We start from the raw sequence: 18085 nt of genomic DNA, 5'->3' as shown, positions 1-18085 counted from the left end.
CGTACACTGACACTCGGAGGGACTTCACTAACTAGCCAATGGGGGTACACTGGGTAGAGCTGGAAATCCCAAATCTCGATGTCCCTCTTTCCTCAGGGCCACATGCTCCTAAGCTAATTCCCCACAAAGTGTCTGGCATCTGCATCCACAGCTTTTACCAATGATGTGTAAATAGAGGAGCTCTCAGAACCTGCAGGGCAGTTGTTTTCTTGAATGTGGAAGGGATATACCCAGATGGTGAGATAGAAATATGACATAGTAGCTATATGAGATTTTTTTTTGTGGGATGAGGGATGTCAGGTAAAAGGTATATATTTTGAGAACGAACAGACTTCTAGTCTAAGTGAATTTCCATCACCAAGTTGCTGGACCAGGTAGAGGTTTAGACATGGATAAGATTAGAGAGGGTTGGTGTGTGTTAGGTGGTAGAAGAGTGGGATTTATCCTTGACAATGTAAACAGATCTGCCCCCTTCCCAAGGATAGGGAAGAACTAGATTGAGTATGTGGCATACTTTAGATGGTTTTTTGCGTATCTCTCTGAGGATGAATAAGTTCTCGTGGACTCAGTAATGGTAATGTAGAAATTACTCTGAGATGAGAGTGATGATGACAATGATTATGATGAGAAAATTAGCTGTCCCTTTTTGAGCACGTAAAGTATGTCAGGGACTGTGCTAAGTACTTTATATACATTAACTCATATAATCCTCACAACAATCCAGTGAGATAGCCCTGTTACTCCCCCATCTTACAGGTAAAGAAACTGAAGTTATCTTGCCCAAGGTCAAGAGCTGGTAATTAAGTGGCAGAGCCGTGATTTGAACCTATACATATCTAACTCTACAGCCCATGTTCTTACCCACCAGGGAATATTGGCTTCCTACAATCTATTTTAAAAAGCACTAAACAAGGAGTGGGCTTGAGGGCAGGCCTGGTCTTTAGAAGCTGGATCACACTGAGCTCCTTTCTGTTTCCTAATTTACCTCGATTATAAAACAGGCACAGTGATGTGTTCCTCACATGGTTATGATGAGAACTGAACTGAAATACTAACTTATATGTGGTATACTCATTATAAAAGAAAGAGGCGGGGGCTTCCCTGGTGGCGCAGTGGTTGAGAGTCTGCCTGCCGATGCAGGGGACACGGGTTCGTGCCCCGGTCCGGGAAGATCCCACGTGCCGCGGAGAGGCTGCGCCCGTGAGCCATGGCCGCTGAGCCTGCGCGTCCGGAGCCTGTGCTCCATAACGGGAGAGGCCACAGCAGTGAGAGGCCCGCGTACCGCAAAAAAAAAAAAAAAATTAAGAGAGAGGGATATGGCTGCTGGAGAACAGTTTGACGAAGGCCCAGAGCATTAGTTTCCCAGAGAGAAGCACTGATACCCAGCCAGTTGGCTGTGTACTGCCCATTTACGTGCTCTCTGATCACTAACATAACACGGCACATAGTTACTTAACAACAGCTCCAAATAAATATTTCTGGAGCATCAGCCATGTGCCAGCACTGTTTTAGCCACCAAGGCTTTGAGGATTGTACAAAACTGACAAGGTCCTGCTTCCAGAGAGTTTATAGTCCAGGGGAAGAGTCAGTTAAAAATGAAATACAAATATAAGTCAGGAGAATATAAGCACAGAGAAGGAAAAACAAGATAAACAGACCAACAGTGACAATATTTGGAGAAAGGCATATAGTAGAGGGGATGAGGAATGTCTCTCTCACTCACTTGTTCACTGAACAAAATGTATCAGGTACTGCTGACTTAGAATGTAATAAATTACATTTCATAATGAAAAAGGTTTAATTAAGAAAAAATAAATCAATAATCACTATTCAGTAGAGCAGGAAGAAATGGCAATTTAATTAAATATTTATCTCATCATGTTTTATATTCCTGAACATCCAACCAGAGACATTTTGTGGCATCATACCTGAAAGGAAGGCAGTTTTTGGCAGAGTTACCTGGGCCTTCTCTTCCTGCTGGTTGGCTCTGAGCACCTTCTCCAGCAGCTCTCGGGAATGCTCAACTGGGTGGAATTCACCTGTGATGGTGGTACAATGGGCCGTCTGCTGGTTAGGCGGCTTTTCTATCTTTTCCCAGGTGTACTGGCTGCCTGCTATTCTCTTGTCTTTCCCCAGTTGTTAGCAAAAGCCTCACAGTCCCTCTCATAGTCTGGTGTGTGAGTCCAGCCTCTTCAGCAGCCTGATAGGGAGTCCCTCTATCTTGTTCCCAGCTCAGTGGCCACTGTAGGCACCGAGACCTCTCCCAGAGCAAGGTTTACTATCCCCTCACCTTGTCCACCTCTCCCTCCTTCCAGTGTGCCACTTAAGAGGTAGTGAACGACTTGTTGAGGTAGTGAACACTAGTAACCGTAGTAAACACTAGCAGAGGTAGTGAACTACAATCAGCAACTCTCATCGGGGGGTCTGCTTTTGCTGCTCAACGGTCGAGCCCCTTCCTTTCAGAGTTGACTCTCAGCAGATACTTGCTTAGGCATCACTGACTTTGACCCTTTGTTCAGTTAGGTGACTTATATCTCTGTTTGCCATACCTAAAGCTTTTCTGAAAGAGTTTAGTCAAATTATTCTGTCTAGCATGAGTCCTGAGAGATAGACCAGCATAAGTATGTGCCTCATCTCATAAGTATGTGCATCTCCCCAGCCCCCATCTGAGGAAGAGGGGCTTCCTTCCTTGAATATCTAAGGGACTAGTCATCTCCAGCCTACAACCTTAGGACATGGGGCTCATTATACAGATCAACTCTAAACAGAGGGAAGGAGAGAGTCTCCAACAATCCTCTATGAATATTTTCACCTCTTTAACTTATGAAGAAGCAGAGATATATATTAGAAAAATAATTTGATTGCTATGATTCCAGACAACACATGGAGAAAATGAATGTCAGTTGTTATATCTTAGATTTACTTCCAAGTGCTTTTAAAATTATTATTATCAATGTCATTTTGTGCCTTCTCTCCTTGTCTGACTCCTGTACCTTTATTTCCATAATTGGCTTCTTTGTTCAACCTCACTGCATGAAGTCAGTTCCTCAGTTAGGTGTTGGGGAAACATATACCTGTCTTAGACAGATGCTCTTGAAGTCCATCACTGGGAAATGAAGGGTATTAAAAGTTGACAAAATGGAATCCCATATTAATTTGCCTATCATCATCTTTCTGAAATGGCACTAATTGAGAGGTTCAAATTTTGGATTCATTCAACAAATATTAATTGAGCATCTGCTATATGCCAGACACCATTCTAGAAATTGGAGATTCAGCTATGAATTCATTCTATGAATGAAATAGACAAAGTGTTTCATTTGCTGACTTCTGTCTGTTAGAAGGTGCCAATGATAATATGCTCTTTGCCTCATCTCCATCTTTGTGGGACAGCTAGAGTTCTACATATACAAAATAAAATAAAAGATAAGTCTTTTGAATGGAAACTGAGTTCTCCGCCAGTAGTACTTTATACTGGGTTGAATATGCCACTTCATATTCTTTAGGAAGTAGCTGGGCTGTACATGTTAAATAAATAATATATGAAAGTGAGCTGAAGACCCATCTTTTGATCACCAGCTATTTTCTGAAAAGTTCACATTACTATTCCAGTTTCCAGTGTGGGATATTTGGTTTTCTATATAGTCAGCCAATCAATGAGCATTTCTTGCCCGCTTAATTAGGACTGTGGAGCTGCAGCGTTATGCTGCACACTTCATCTGAAGGGGAAAAGAGAATCCCCTCGTTACCACTGTGCCAGGATTTACAAAGTCACTCTTGATGTCTCACGTTCCCCTGGAGAATTGCTCAGTTGTCATATGTCAGTGCTCCCACCTGCCCAGGAACTAAAAGAAGACTCTTCACTGGACTGAAAATCAGAGTTTAAAAAATGGTGGCCATTGCTGGCAAATGCACAACTGTTTCATTATACCTACTTGCATCCTGCCCCCCATCCCCTCACACTGTTAGTTGGATTTTCAAACCACATTGAGTGTTAAGGGACCCCTGTATCCCAGCTGTGCCTATTCATCTTTTAAATGACACCTTCTTCCCTAGAACTGCCCAGAAACCTGAAGACACTTCCTCTACAGAACTGGAGAAGGTTTGCGCATCCTCCTTTGGCTCCTCCATAAGGGGCAGTTCTCTGGACTTCTGATCTTTGACTAGATTCAAAGCAGGTACAGAAGCTCCACTGGGAGCTTCTTTAATTCTTGGACATTTCTCCTAAAGTATATGCTTTCAACTGTGCTCAAAGCCAACTAAGCTGAAAAATAGAGTGAAATTTTCTTATGTGAATTTCACCTCACTAAATTATTAATAAAAACTAGAGTGAGCAATAAGTAGGTATTTGTTAGATTCGTACATATCCATCCACACTTTATTCTGGTTCTGATATCCCTGGCCTTTCAATTTTGCTTCTCGGAAATATCTTTTGCTCAATCAAATTGAAAATATTTTGGTTTACTAAAGATGTTCTTAGAAAGAAGAACTGGTGCACACTAATGATTTTTAAAAGCATTTAAAATTCAATCCTGTTTCAGAGAAAATTTGAAGTATTATCATCGTAGTGTTTAGAGCTAGCAGAAGTAGATTCAGGGCCACATTTTTCTGTGCTTGGAAGGTTGAAGTATTCCTATGATAATTAGAAATAGTTAAATGAATTGAAGTGTCCCAGATGAATGGATGATGCTATTTTAAGTCCTGAAAGTTAGGCATTTATAGATTTTTTTGCCCAAAGCTCTTTTGGAACATAATAAATGCAAATTTTGGACATCTTAGACTGAATCCTAATTTGTTCACTCTCTCCTCCCCCAAGAGGAAAAGGAAACTATTAACCAGAGCAACAATGTTGGGTATGAAATAGTACTTCTTACATTTGGCTTTCTTATCTGTGATTCTTAAATGTTGATGAAAAGTATTGCCCTTTCACCTAATGGACTTTAAAATTTGACCAGATCCCAGCAACTTAGTAGAATGGCACCTTTCATCTTCTTCAAACCAATATTCATCCAAAGTTTTAGCCTTGGTTGAACAGTTAACATTTCCCATACTTTGTTTCCTTTAAGACTTCATAAATTACAGAGTTCCTGAACGAATTAATCAGTAAAAATTCTAAACTATAGCAATGAAGATTCCTGGAAAAAAAAAGTATGGCAACTAATAATGATCCTCTTCCTACACGTAAGGAAGTGCATTGGCATGTCCACATTAGTTAATTCATGGATAGCAACAATTCCATGTAAAAATGAAAGAATTTTATCAGAGCTCAGCACAAAGCTTGTTTGTGGCAACACTGAGTTTAAAAAATAAATCTATTTTTATGAGACTATGAACTAACTCTTTTTAGCCATTAAGTACCAGGATCCTCTTTTTTCTGGACTTCGTCCATCTCTAACTGACATATTTAGACTATTGGCCTTGCTTTATAGACAGGTGTAATGTCGGGTGTCTCCTTGAATTCCTGGGAAATTATTGATTGTTAAATACTATGAGCTTATTTTTTTTAAGTGTATTTTAAAAAGAGTCCTGTGTGGATAGATACAGTCTCTGTCTGCTCCCTAGTGTGTCTGTGGTACCAGCATAGGCACTCAGTATTGCTAAATGAATAGATGAATCAGGATGTTGACATGATGCTTTACGCACAATCGGCTACAAGAAAGACTAAGTTGTTCTGGGTCACGGATGCAATAAAATTGGACTTGGGGTTGGGTGGGAGGGAAGAAGACCTGAGTTCAAATACAAATGGGGCCACTGACTGATTCACTCATGCTATCAAGTGAAACAAGTGACAACTTTTCAGGGCACAGTTTTTCCCTTTTAGAAGCTGAAAGGGTTGTGCTGAATGTAGTGAGTAATCTCCAGTTTCTCTGGGCTCACATGCTCTTTGTTTTAGGCAAGCTCTTCTATTTCCAGTTGGGAAAAGGTCTATGTAGCCTAACATCTTGGGGTTCCCCCACAGCCAGTCTTGGGAAATGTTCTCTTTATTATTGTCACCTCTCTCAGCAAAATACACTCCCAATGCAATTACCTCTAGCACTGTGAAAGGAATTTTACCAGAAAATAACCTATAGTTTAAGCCATATTTATGGAATTAATTACAGGTACAAAAGAAAGACACACACAGACACATCCAGAATCGTCTGGCCTAAGACCCAGTTTTAACTTAAAATATTCTTATTTCTGGATACCTCTGTTCAATCACCTCATCTTAGGCTGGTTTCCTCCCTCCCTTCCCTTCCTTCCCACTCCCCTTCTCCCCTTCCTTCCTTCTCTTCCCTTCTCGTCCCCTTCCCTCTTTGTCTCTGTCTCTTTCCCTCTATCTTTACAATTTGTATTAGTTGTCTATTTCCAACCAATTTCTAAAATCCAGTTCCCCTAAATCTCTAATAATATTAAGTGGCCCAGCAATTCCTCCTGGAGAAGCTGCATGCCTGTGGGGGTACTTTGACCACCTACTTGGGTACCCAGTTCTTGCAGGATTGTCTCACTTCTCTCCTAACTATGGTTTTTCACATTCTCTCCCTTCCTGCCCACACCTTTCTGTCTTGTGTCCCTTATACTCTCGGATTTTTCAGGTGAGACTGATCCCACAATCTTGGCACCCAAGTCTAGTCTGAGCCTTTCTAAATAGTCATTTCAACATAGAGGCGGTGCACAGAAGCTTAAGTCCTGATCACGTGGAAAGTTACAGTGACAGATGATCTGAGAAATTGAGAGAGCAAGAGCGAGAGCGAGCGAGTGAGAGAGAGAGAGAGAGAGAGAGAGATTGGAGTTGGAGGTGTAAAGAACTTAGAGGGGCTCTTCCTTTATCCTTGTAAAGTATCTTCTTTATGTCATTCAGACTCTTGGCTTCCTTCTTTTTTATGTTTTCTAGCGTTTTAAGTTTCATCTCCTTTTCTCTGTGTTCTTAAAGAGAAAAGGGTGATGTAGCTTTCTTGAGTCACCAGAGGGTTTTTTCTGTCCACTTGCCTACTCTGAAAGAATTGTTCTATTTACCTTCACAAGGAGCAGTATTTGTATTAAAGAACCACTGCGCATCAAGGCCCAAGTACAGATGTCCTATCATGTAAGATGGTGCCTCATTCAGAAAATGCAAGATAGAGTAAGATAAATTAACAACATCTTGGCTGCATGCTCCATTCACAACTATTAATTTAAGAGGGTTATGCTGCCATCTCTGAGCAGAGAGCTCCTGGCAGGGACAGCTGCTCCCGTGCCCCAGATCGTGTTGTGTGCATCCCAGTAGGAGTCATCGAGAGCAGTAGGAGAGCGGGAAGGTGGTAGTGCATCAGAGCACTGAGCAGTGTGGCAGCATGGCACCGGGAAGAGGCAGCAGAATGGGCCCTTCCAAAGTGCTTTCATGCGCTCCTTCACTTTTTGTATGGATACATACACCATTAACTGAGGAAGAAGAGAAACTTGCCTTGAGTTTTACTGGAAATTTATTAATCCTGCTTTTACTCTCACATGCAGCTTATTTTCAAAAATACCTTTGTATACTCACTAGCATGTTGATGGACCTAAGCAATACAGGCCCATATGCTTGTCCAAAGAATGTCAGACAGGTCTACATCATGATGAACAGGATCTGGGTCCCTCGGGCAGAGCTTGTATGACAGGTGGAAAGCATGCCTTGTGTTGGCCTGCTGTGATTTGCATCCTAAACTGGAGCAAAAGCCAAGGTCAGGCCAAGGTCGAGACTGGGGCCAAGCAGAGGACTCAGTACATGAGAAGCATTCTTTAATTATTGGTCTTTTGCTGCATTGTTCACTGCTGTATTTCCCTACTGCTAAGACAGCGTTCTCAGAAGTTAACCAGACTTATTGTTGCAATATATACAAATGTTGAATTGCTGTGTTGTATACTTGAAACTAATATAATGGCTATATGGGGACTATAAGTGACCACACTGGGGCACCATAGTGGGCAACGGAGCTATATAGAATTCTGAGTACTTGCCTAGGCATTTCTTTTCATGACTATACCTTCTATTCCTATCCTGTGATTTAATTTCCATGTGGAAAAAAGTTATTTGCAGCCTATGTTACGTTGTAACATGATCAAATGGTAAAAATTTTGTATTCTAGTCTCTTGCCTTCAGTGCTAGGATGGCTCTGTTGATGATAATATAAAACTAATTTTAAGTTTAAATTGCTTTGGGAATAAGAAATTGTGATTTAGTGAATATATGCCACTCTTTCGAAAGTGGAAGCAGTGTTTTCCACTCTTTTTTTAAAACTCAAGAATAATGACCATTTCCTGAATTCAAATTTTGAAGGCCTGGTATGTTCATTACTGATGTTGGACCACACACAGAGGAAAGCAGACGTCATTTTGTGACCAGCATTCTGACTTGTCACATCCTGAACAAACCCCTCAAAGCCCTGGAACTCATCTGCATTTTGCACAAGACCCTGATGGAATTTGCTGTTTAAACCTGAACCATATTCTTTGCCCCGAACCTACTGGTTTCCTGATGAGACCTGAAATCTTGGGGAAACAAATAGGCTTTTCCACAATATTTTTTTAAATCATAAGTTTTTCACAGGGACCCTCTCAGAAACCCTGGAAAACCAATATCTTTCAGAGGTCACTGATGAAAACCTAGGCTGGGTCGACTTGAGTTGTCAAAGTACATCCACAAAAAGGCTGATTTAAGTTTAGCAAAGGAGAGACATTGAGTTGGGGGAAGAAAGACATATAAAATAATGCCAGTGATTCTGGAAGGCCAGAAGGACATTAATTTTCCCAGAAACTAATGTGTTCTCTCCTAAATTCTTCATCAGAAAGAGAGGGGGCTTGGTGTGAATTTCCAGGGTATTGCTGATTTCTTAACTCCAAGTATGGAGCCTGGCACAGAGTAAGTCATTCAGTATGCATTTATTGAATGCTGTGATTTGAAGGAAAAGAACATTGCTCCATCTCTCCTTTTTTCCCCCCCTTTTCTCCATAAAGGTTGAAAAAAATGATGAGGACCAAAAGATTGAACAAGATGGCATCAAACCAGAAGATAAAGCTCATAAGGCCGCGACCAAAATTCAGGCTAGCTTCCGTGGACACATAACGAGGAAAAAGCTCAAAGGAGAGAAGAAGGGTGATGCCCCAGCCGCTGAGGCGGAGGCGAATGAGAAGGATGAAGCCCCCGTCGCTGAGGGTGCGGAGAAGAAGGAGGGAGAAGGTTCCACTCCCGCTGAAGCGGCCCCAGCCGCCGGCCCCAAGCCGGAAGAGACCGGCAAAGCGGGCGAAACTCCTTCCGAGGAGAAGAAGGGGGAGGGCGCCCCCGAGGCTGCCACAGAGCAGGCAGCGCCCCAGGCTCCTGCCCCCTCGGAGGAGAAGGCCGGCTCTGCTGAGACAGAAAGTGCCACTAAAGCTTCCACTGACAACTCGCCGTCCTCCAAGGCCGAAGACGCGCCAGCCAAGGAGGAGCCTAAACAAGCCGACGTGCCTGCTGCTGTCACTGCTGCTGCTGCCGCCACCACCCCTGCTGCAGAGGATGCTGCTGCCAAGGCAACAGCCCAGCCTCCATCGGAGACTGCGGAGAGCAGCCAAGCGGAGGAGAAGATAGGTGAGCGACCTCCAGGGTCAGACGCCATGGGGGGCCAGGCCACCTGTACTTGGGGGCCTATGTGGAAGGCCAGGCCCCCTGTGCCTTCAAGGGAGAGGGGACATTTCTAGAAGGTGTATTCAGGAAATCAAGGGAAGCTGCGCTGAATTCCCCAAAGTGGCAGGGCTGAGAGCTAACTCTGGCCACTACGTTCCCAAGTATCTCCAAGCCTGAGAAAGAACTTGGGCAGGTTTGTGTAGCAGCCGGTACTAGACAGGTCTGACAATTACCTTGTTAACTGGATTGGCATAAAGAGTAAAACTAGGTAATCCTGGTTGAAAAAAATATTCTGTGTGCTGGATAGACTTAGTTTAATAAGTAATTACTGAGGCTACATATATTTTATGGATGGGAATTAGCTAATGTGATTATTTAGCTCTGGGAAGTGCCTGGTGTAAATGCAGCCAACTCCCTATTGATTCAGATGATGTAGTTTGTGAATTACCAGCAGCTAAAACATACTCTCAGACCACCTATTCCTAGCCCACAATGTGTTTCTGGGCGTTCTCCCCCATCAATTGGTGAGCAGTGTGCGTATGTGTATGTACGCTCAGAGAATGTTAATTGTAACGTTAATCGGGGTCAGACTAATTAGGAAAATAAGTCTGTTGATGTTGCCAAAAACAAAAGAAAAACCCCAAATATAGAACACGTTGTGAAGTCAAACATAAATTATCATTTTATTATCAAAGACACTACTTTCTACCATACACATACATAATTGAGGGTTGACTGTGATTTTAAAAAGTTACTAGATTCTCTTTGGTTTAGCGCTCTAACCTGGAGTGTTTTCACTATTATTGCCCAAAGAGCCTGTGCAGAATTGGAATAGAGCATTCACAGTACAAGATAAATTTAAGGGAACTTCACCCCTCAGCACTAGATCTGTCCCTCCACCCAAACCCATCCATAGTGGTGAAGGAGGCCAATGGTCTCCAAGGTCTTTCTCTAGCCTAGTGTGACCCATGAATACCTTTCAGCCCCAAACATTAAAGATAAAGTTGCTTCTGTGCCAGTTGGAAAGGTTGGGTTTACTCCTTTAGAATTTAGTGATTTAACCCACTATGTGTCCAAGGACCCAGATTTGGGCACACACCCACACTGTGCCCTTGGGAAAACACCTACACCATGAGGATGCTCTGGGAAATGCCTTGCTATCTGACCATTAGATTGAGAAAGTAATTATTGAGTATTTGCCATGATATCCATCTCTCCACATTAGATACTGCAGGATAGTGGAAGATTATTCTAGATATTTTCTGGTCTACTTCTTTCATTTTACCCCCCAAATTCTGTGAGTAAACAGCCAGATTATATTAACTATTATTGTTATTAGCATTATCTAACTTCAGATAAAGCACACACCTCTTTCTACCAGTGGCTCATCTTAAATCTTTATTCTAACTATATACCTGCCCCAGGGGCCAGACCTTGAGGTTAAGAAGATGGGAATATTTCCCTGGAAAAGGTAAGGCATGTGATAAGAATGGTTTTGGTTTTAATTTACTCAGCAAAACAAACCTTGTTAACTACTCTTCTTTAGGTTTAAGTTCCAGCCTTAGATACAATGGCTAGAAATCACTTTGCATATGACCGACTACCTATTGGTAATTTTCATAAATCTTAGAAATTAATCATGATTTTAAATATAGAAAATATTTGACATTACTCAGATCATATTTTTAAACTGGGATTTCTGAAATTGTAAGTAGAGACAGAAAGACATAATGTGATTTTAGGTATATGCTCATGATTTGGAGTAATAGAAAGGAAGACTGCTTAAATCAATGGAAAGTCTAAAAATAATATATTTTAAAGGAAATTCAGTTTTATTATTTTTCAAGTTATGATAATTCCAATGAATCAATGAACTATTTTATGTAGTACATGCTCAATAAATGTCAAGTGATGAATGAATGAAAATTGGACAGATTCAATTTATAGATAATAATTTGTTTACTCATTCATATATTCTTTGTGCAGCCTTGCTTACTCCATTCACTTATTTAATTAAGAATGTGTCTGGTCAGTAAAAGCAATAGGGATCATGCTCTGTCCTAAATCTTACAATTTCTGACTAAAAAATGCCTCAGTTAGTCTGAGCTTAATATGTACATTGAAAGGTAATTGAAAAGTACAAATGAAGCTCAACTTGAAGGTAATCACAAAGGGCAATTTATTTTACATTGTTTCTGAGCTTTGGGTAGGTACTGCCCTCTTGGTTAGATCTTGAAATGCTGCCTATAGCTTCTTTCTGGACCGATGTATCTATTAGCCTTGCCTGCTGTAGGTGACAAGCACAAATTACCCAAATATGATGAGTCTTATGGAATCACAGAAGCTACAGGTGACAAGGAGATCTGTCACAGCATAGCAAGCCCAAATTCCCATGGGCCCTGTACCACATTTTCATCTATCTCGTATTGGATTTCATTCTAATCCTGGTTAAAAGAACAATATTCCCAGTTGAGCACTACTGTTTGGGAATGGACGGCTACCCTGGGTGGCTTTAGGATTCTGTGACTGCCTGGAGGGGTGTAGAGACAGTCTGATACGGTGGAGTAGGATTGGGGGGCAGAACAAGCCAAAAGAGAGATTCAAGACAAAAATTGCTGTCAGTAAGAGGGTCAGAATTTTGGACCACTCTGATCACTACTTTAATACAAACAGGAATTCTTTCTAAATTATAAATGTTTTCTTTATTTTACTTCCTTTACTATTAGTGGGTTTATTACAGGTGGATGCCACTTGCATTAGGACATTTGGAACTTTTTTTTTCATTTTTTTTTTAATCCTCCAACTATATCTTCCTGTCTCTGCTTTGCCACTCTGTTTGCACATCTCTGCATATGTCTATGGCCAAAAAACTTCCGTGCATTTCTGATGATGATTCCTTTATAGGAGGAGAAGTGTTTGTGGTATCTTTAGGGTACTGCCTCCTTTCAGCCATGAGGAGAGGACTTTCAAGCCTCTTTGAATGATAATGTCTTTTGTGTCTCCTGCTGGATAGTGCTCATTGTATAGTGCTCATTGGACAGTGCTCATTGGACTCACGGTAAAAGAATTCTCTGCTATGTCTCTTCTTCTCCATGATAACCCGCTGACTTTCCCTAGTAGAGGACTCCAAAACTTCTGCTCTGGCTATATTCAGTGATGTCGTATTACCAAGGGAACACATCCCGGAGGCTAGAAATCAGAGATGTTGACTGGGTAGCTCTCACAGGGTACTTGACTAGCACTAGTAGAAAGTGTAACTGGGTTATCCTAGATTTTCTGTATGTTGATTTTGGCTGCATTTTATTTTCGTGGTCTCTTTACCCTTTTCTAACAGAGGCCATCAATAATGATCCAGGAAAGAGAGGAGTTCTATTCGTCATTCCTCTGAATAGAAACTCAGTATCTTTCTACCTCTCTTCCTTCTTTTTCTTCCTCCTTCTTCTTCCCTCCCTCCCTCTCTTCCTCTCTCCCTTTGTTCTTTCCTTTTTCCCTTTCATTTATATTAACTTTCTACCATGCTAGGCATTAGCGTCACAAAGATGCATTAGTGATGGTCGCTGATCTTAAGGAGTTCTGATTTGGTAGTAGGCGTGGGATGAAATTCAGGGAGCGGTTTTGAAAACTATCACAGTAATAATCTCAACTCAGTTAAATTCTACAAAAAGATATGGAGTATCTTTATATGCCAATATACTGTGGGACAAAATATGGATGAGACAGTGCTTCTGCAGTTTGCTACATGCTAAAAAGATTTTATGTAATGTGTGCCTCTATAGCCAAATTATTAGCAAAAGAATAATGCAAATTTTATAGTTTCTGGAAAGATAATTATGTGTAAAAAAATGAAATACCCAACCCACATTTTTGGAGTTGGAGAAATTCTTTACTTTCCCCAGAACAAAATGTTCCAAAGGCCCAAGATAACCATCCATGATATTCTTAGCTCTCCAGAGGATAGACCCACTTCCACCACACTCTGTGTTACATGTGAGATTAACCAAGGATATTTACACTTATTTGACACAGTGCCTCAGAAGCAGTTTTGATTTGATATGTGGTTTCAACCACTTCCCAAGTTTATACACAATTCATAAAGAGTGAAAATTTGAGGTGTGAAAGTCCATAAATGCTATCTATAAAACAGGAGCACCCTGTCAGCTACTCAGTAGCACGCTGCTTAAATACTGTTGATTATTAAGCTTTTATAGAGCACTTTTATATTGCTCTAGTAATCATTTTTATTGGCTTTTCTTGAAAACACTCCAGTGGCATTCGATAATATTTTTCTTTCTGCTTTTACATTCTGAGAACAGGGGCAAAGTAAATGTATATTCTGCCCACAGACACAGTGACAAAGTAGGGGTCAAACTGATAGACCCCCTAAACCCTCACCTTAATCTTGGCCTTGCAGTTCTTTACCTCTCTTTTAAGGTGCTATGTTTTATCTCAATTCCTGCGTTTTCTCTTTATCTTAGCAGTTGTGAAAATTTCTGATTATTGTCAGGAAATACTAGCCAGGTCCTAGGACATTCTGTGCCCTCCATGCCCAGTAAGATATACCAAGGAAAGAATGCTGGAGACCAGGGGTATAGCCTCAATAATTTTACTAATGAGGTGTGTGATATGAGGCAAGTAATTGCTTCTCTCTGGGCTTCAGTTGTCTCTTCATTAAGAGAAGGGGTTAAGGTAGTTGGTTTTTAAGGTTTAAAATATATAGTTTCTACTGAGCCTGCGCTCTAGAGCTCACGTGCTACAACTACTGAAGCCTGCGCGCCTAGAGCCCACGCTTCTCAACAAGAGAAGACACCGCACTGCCGCAACAAATAGTAGCCCCCGCTCGCCGCAACCAGAGAAAGCCCGCGCGCAGCAACAAAGACCCAATGCAGCCAAAAATAAAAAATTTAAGAAATAAACTTCAAAAAAAAAAAATCAGCCAAGTAAATAAATAATAAAATATATAGTTTCTATAATAGGTAGCACTTAATGAGCATTTATGAAGTGTCAGACCCTGTGCTAAGTGCTATGTGGGGATTATCCTATTTAATCATCAGAACCATTCTGTGGTGTAAGTGCTTCAATTTCCCCTTCCACTTTTACAGATGTGGAAACTGAGGTTAAGAGACATTGAGGCACGTCATCAGCATGAACAGCTGGCAAGTAGCTAAACCACGAGCTGAACCCCGGCAGCTTGATTGCCGAGGTCATACATTGAACCCTGACACCCAGGGAGAAATGAAGATGAGAGGAATGTCTAAGAACCCAGGCATCGTGTCCTAGTCTAAGACCATCCCCCTCATTTGTATAATTGGATACTCCAGACTCTTGTCTGGGAATCATTAATGATTGCATTTATAGGCGGGTATCCAGTAACTAACCACACTCCTTGGTCATAACTTTCTCACAGCTCCATCACCCCAGAGTTATTGGGGGTATTAAACTGGTTTTGAGTCTTGAGTTCTTAGTTTGTAAATCCTTCAAGTGCTGTTTGATTAGGCCCCAGAGAGCTGTAAGATCAGTTAAAATTGATTGTTCTTAACAGGAGTACTGCTGACTCCATTAAACATGCCAGAGCTGAAATTTAGAAATTGAAATGTTCGGAGTTCAATCAGATGAAAGCAATTTCATGTATTCTAGACAATTTCTATCCTAAATTTATCAGAATTAGTATCTTTCAAAATTCTTGTTTATATTGTTGCTCCCTTTTGGCAAGCACATTTCCAAAGGACCCCCGATACCTTTATATTTATAACTAGAATAGTATAAAGAACTTAATAGGTAGAACAGATAGGAGAGCAATCACTGTCTCTTCAAACAAAAAATTTAAGCAGACAGAAGATAGGAAGAGACATAATTTAGAGTCAAGAAACTCATATTACGAGGCTTTTTATCCGTTCTTTTATAGCTCATATTTAATAACTGCTATCACCTTATTAAAAAAGCCAATAAACAGAAAAGCATGTAGCTCCCCCAATTTTAAAGTGGTGAAACTATATTTGGAAGTGAAACTCAAACAATATTTCTTAAAGTGTAGAATATTTTTCAGACACTGATGCATGTTTATCAAATATTTTTTCCTCTTTTTTCTCTGCGTACACACACGCACACATGCATATCTACCCAATTCTAAAAGGATTACAAGGAGGAAGAACCAAGAGTAGCAAGAGTTACATAGTCAGTCCATTTGGCTGAAGATGGGGAGAGAGCAGAACACCCGATCTAATGGACTAGAAAGCACTGAGTGGTCGTTACTCTTATTTTGTCCTCACAATCATAGCTTCATTAAGTAAAGAATGAAAAGCTTTCTATAACCAGGCATAAAAGGAAGGGAAGAAGGAAACCAATAATGCTGCTTAAAGCTGCAAGACTGGAGCCCTTGAAGATCTCCCAAGACTATACGGTTTACAGTATGCACAGAGGAGGGAAAGGTTTGGAAGGATGTGTAAGTTTTGCCAGCCGTCTTAGTCATGTTTTAATTTTGTGCCCTAAGAAAATGACTGAATCAGGTGCTGAACCGCAGACCAATTCATATCATCAGGAACATTTGAGTCACTGCTTTCTTCAAAAAGTCTTTAGCCAGTTGTTAATCTCACAACACTAAAGCTTGGCTCTCTAAGCAAATAATTTATTTTGAGGCTTATTTAAAAGAATTGCCCATAAATTGTTTTCACAAGGATGATGAATAACATCATGTTTTTTAATAGATCCAGTATCTTGTAGGAAGTATATAGAGCAAATGCTCTGTATTTCCAGCATAATAGACTAAAGACTGCCTATAGTCAAGAGACCTGGATTCTTGTTCAGATTCTGCTGGTGATTTCAGGCCAGCTCTTTTGCCCTCTAGAGGAGCCTGGTTTCAACATCTTCAAAGTAAATGGGTTCAACTAGGTTTTCTCTGCTTTCTAGCTTCAGAAGGCAAGTGTGCAGTGGTAGACTAAAGAGGCATCTGGAAGAGTGGGCATATGGCCTCTTACTCAACCATTCTCACTTCCCTGTAGTGCCTTATTTTCTAAACTATTAGATGGTGGGTTTAGGGGACAGGGCAGATAGTAGAAGTCTGGATGGACGGGCGAAGATTTCACGAAGAGACAGCACTAAGAAAGTTTATGGTTACACTGGAAGCCCAGGAGACTGCAAGGAAATCTCAGTGGAATTTTCTAACCCACCTTACACTTGAGATTGAAAATAAAGAGTTGACAATGATGTTTTCAGATATGGTTAGACTTGCTTTTAACCTCCCTGAGATGGAAAACTACAGCTCGAGTGGCTATAATTTCCGGTCAATAGTTTCACTTTCATCTTAGACTTAATTTATTATTAGTTTATTTTTTAATACCCATATTATTTCATTAAAGTAATTTAAACAGCTTCAAGGGTATATAAAGCCTTGGATTCTTGTGTAGAGCAATGGATGCATTTGACAGACAATTGTGGTTGATAAGCTTTTCAAAGATTTTGTCGGTAGACCTTCATTAAAACATAAGAATGATAGGAATAGGCCTAATACGACTTTCCTCCAATTCTGTTATTTACTGTACAGTCGCATAATTGGATCTTCGACCATCAGTGAAACTGACTAACAGGCCCAAGTGTTTGGAACTGGGTTATTGTACATCCCAAGAAAAGATGCAGTAGATGATGCCCAAGTTAGATATGCTTACTCAGCAATTCTCACATGTATTGTCACGTTTTGAATCACAAATTAGGAGACTGTGGAAGATAAAATATTTTAGTTCGATCATCTCACACCATTCTATTTGGAATGGAAACTGCAGTATCTTCAGGGGAAAAGAAAGTACCCTAGGAGGGCTATTTGCCTTTCCTTATGAATCATGTTCAATATTAATGTTCTTTCCTGGAGGCATATATATGGTCAAGTAAGTCCTGAGGCTAATTTTTGTTTTTTTTTTTTTTTCAGTATGAGTTGGTAGAATCTTTTGGAATTCGGAATAGAAACCAGAAACGATTCACCTAAATGGTCCCTTCTGTGTGTCTCTCAGAGTGGAGATGAACATTTTGATAGATCCACAAGAATATTCTCTTTGCCTTGGGGTATGAAAAAGTGAAGAATATAATTTAGATATGTTTTAGGACCGTCTCCATGACTATAGCATAATTGTCTGCCAACTCACAAGCACATACATACACACACACACACACACACACACACACACACACACACAGATTCAATATGTAGGGAAAGGCCTGTTCAGAGGTTCAGGCCATTAGAGAAAATCTAAATTTTTTCACTCTTCAGGCCAACAAGAAGTGGAAAATGGCTCCAGGCACATCTCTCTGTCTCTTAGAGGGGGTGTGGGGAGAGTAAAGCTCTTTTCTCTGCTGGTTGTGTTATTGAGACGTGTTTGTCAATCTACAATGAGATGGGGAGAGCTAGGCATTAGGATTAAGGCTACCTATGATGAAATTTATAGTGTATGAAAATTAAAGTCCTGATTAGGCTAATTAGGGAGAGAGAGTCCAGGAAGC

At 40.7% G+C, this 18085-nt stretch overlaps 1 protein-coding gene across 1 annotated transcript in view; it reads left to right on the top strand.

Moving 5' to 3' along the window:
* GAP43 (growth associated protein 43) overlaps positions 1-18085 on the top strand; it is a 93250-nt gene that overhangs the window by 41930 nt on the left and 33235 nt on the right. Inside the window, exon 2 of the mRNA XM_067738830.1 lies at positions 8956-9565. Coding sequence (XP_067594931.1) covers positions 8956-9565 — 610 coding nt within the window. The remainder of the gene's footprint in view (positions 1-8955; positions 9566-18085) is intronic.

The sequence above is a fragment of the Pseudorca crassidens genome, chromosome 5 (assembly GCF_039906515.1).
Source record: "Pseudorca crassidens isolate mPseCra1 chromosome 5, mPseCra1.hap1, whole genome shotgun sequence".
Taxonomy (NCBI): domain Eukaryota; kingdom Metazoa; phylum Chordata; class Mammalia; order Artiodactyla; family Delphinidae; genus Pseudorca; species Pseudorca crassidens.
This window is presented reverse-complemented; position numbering and strand designations above follow the sequence as displayed.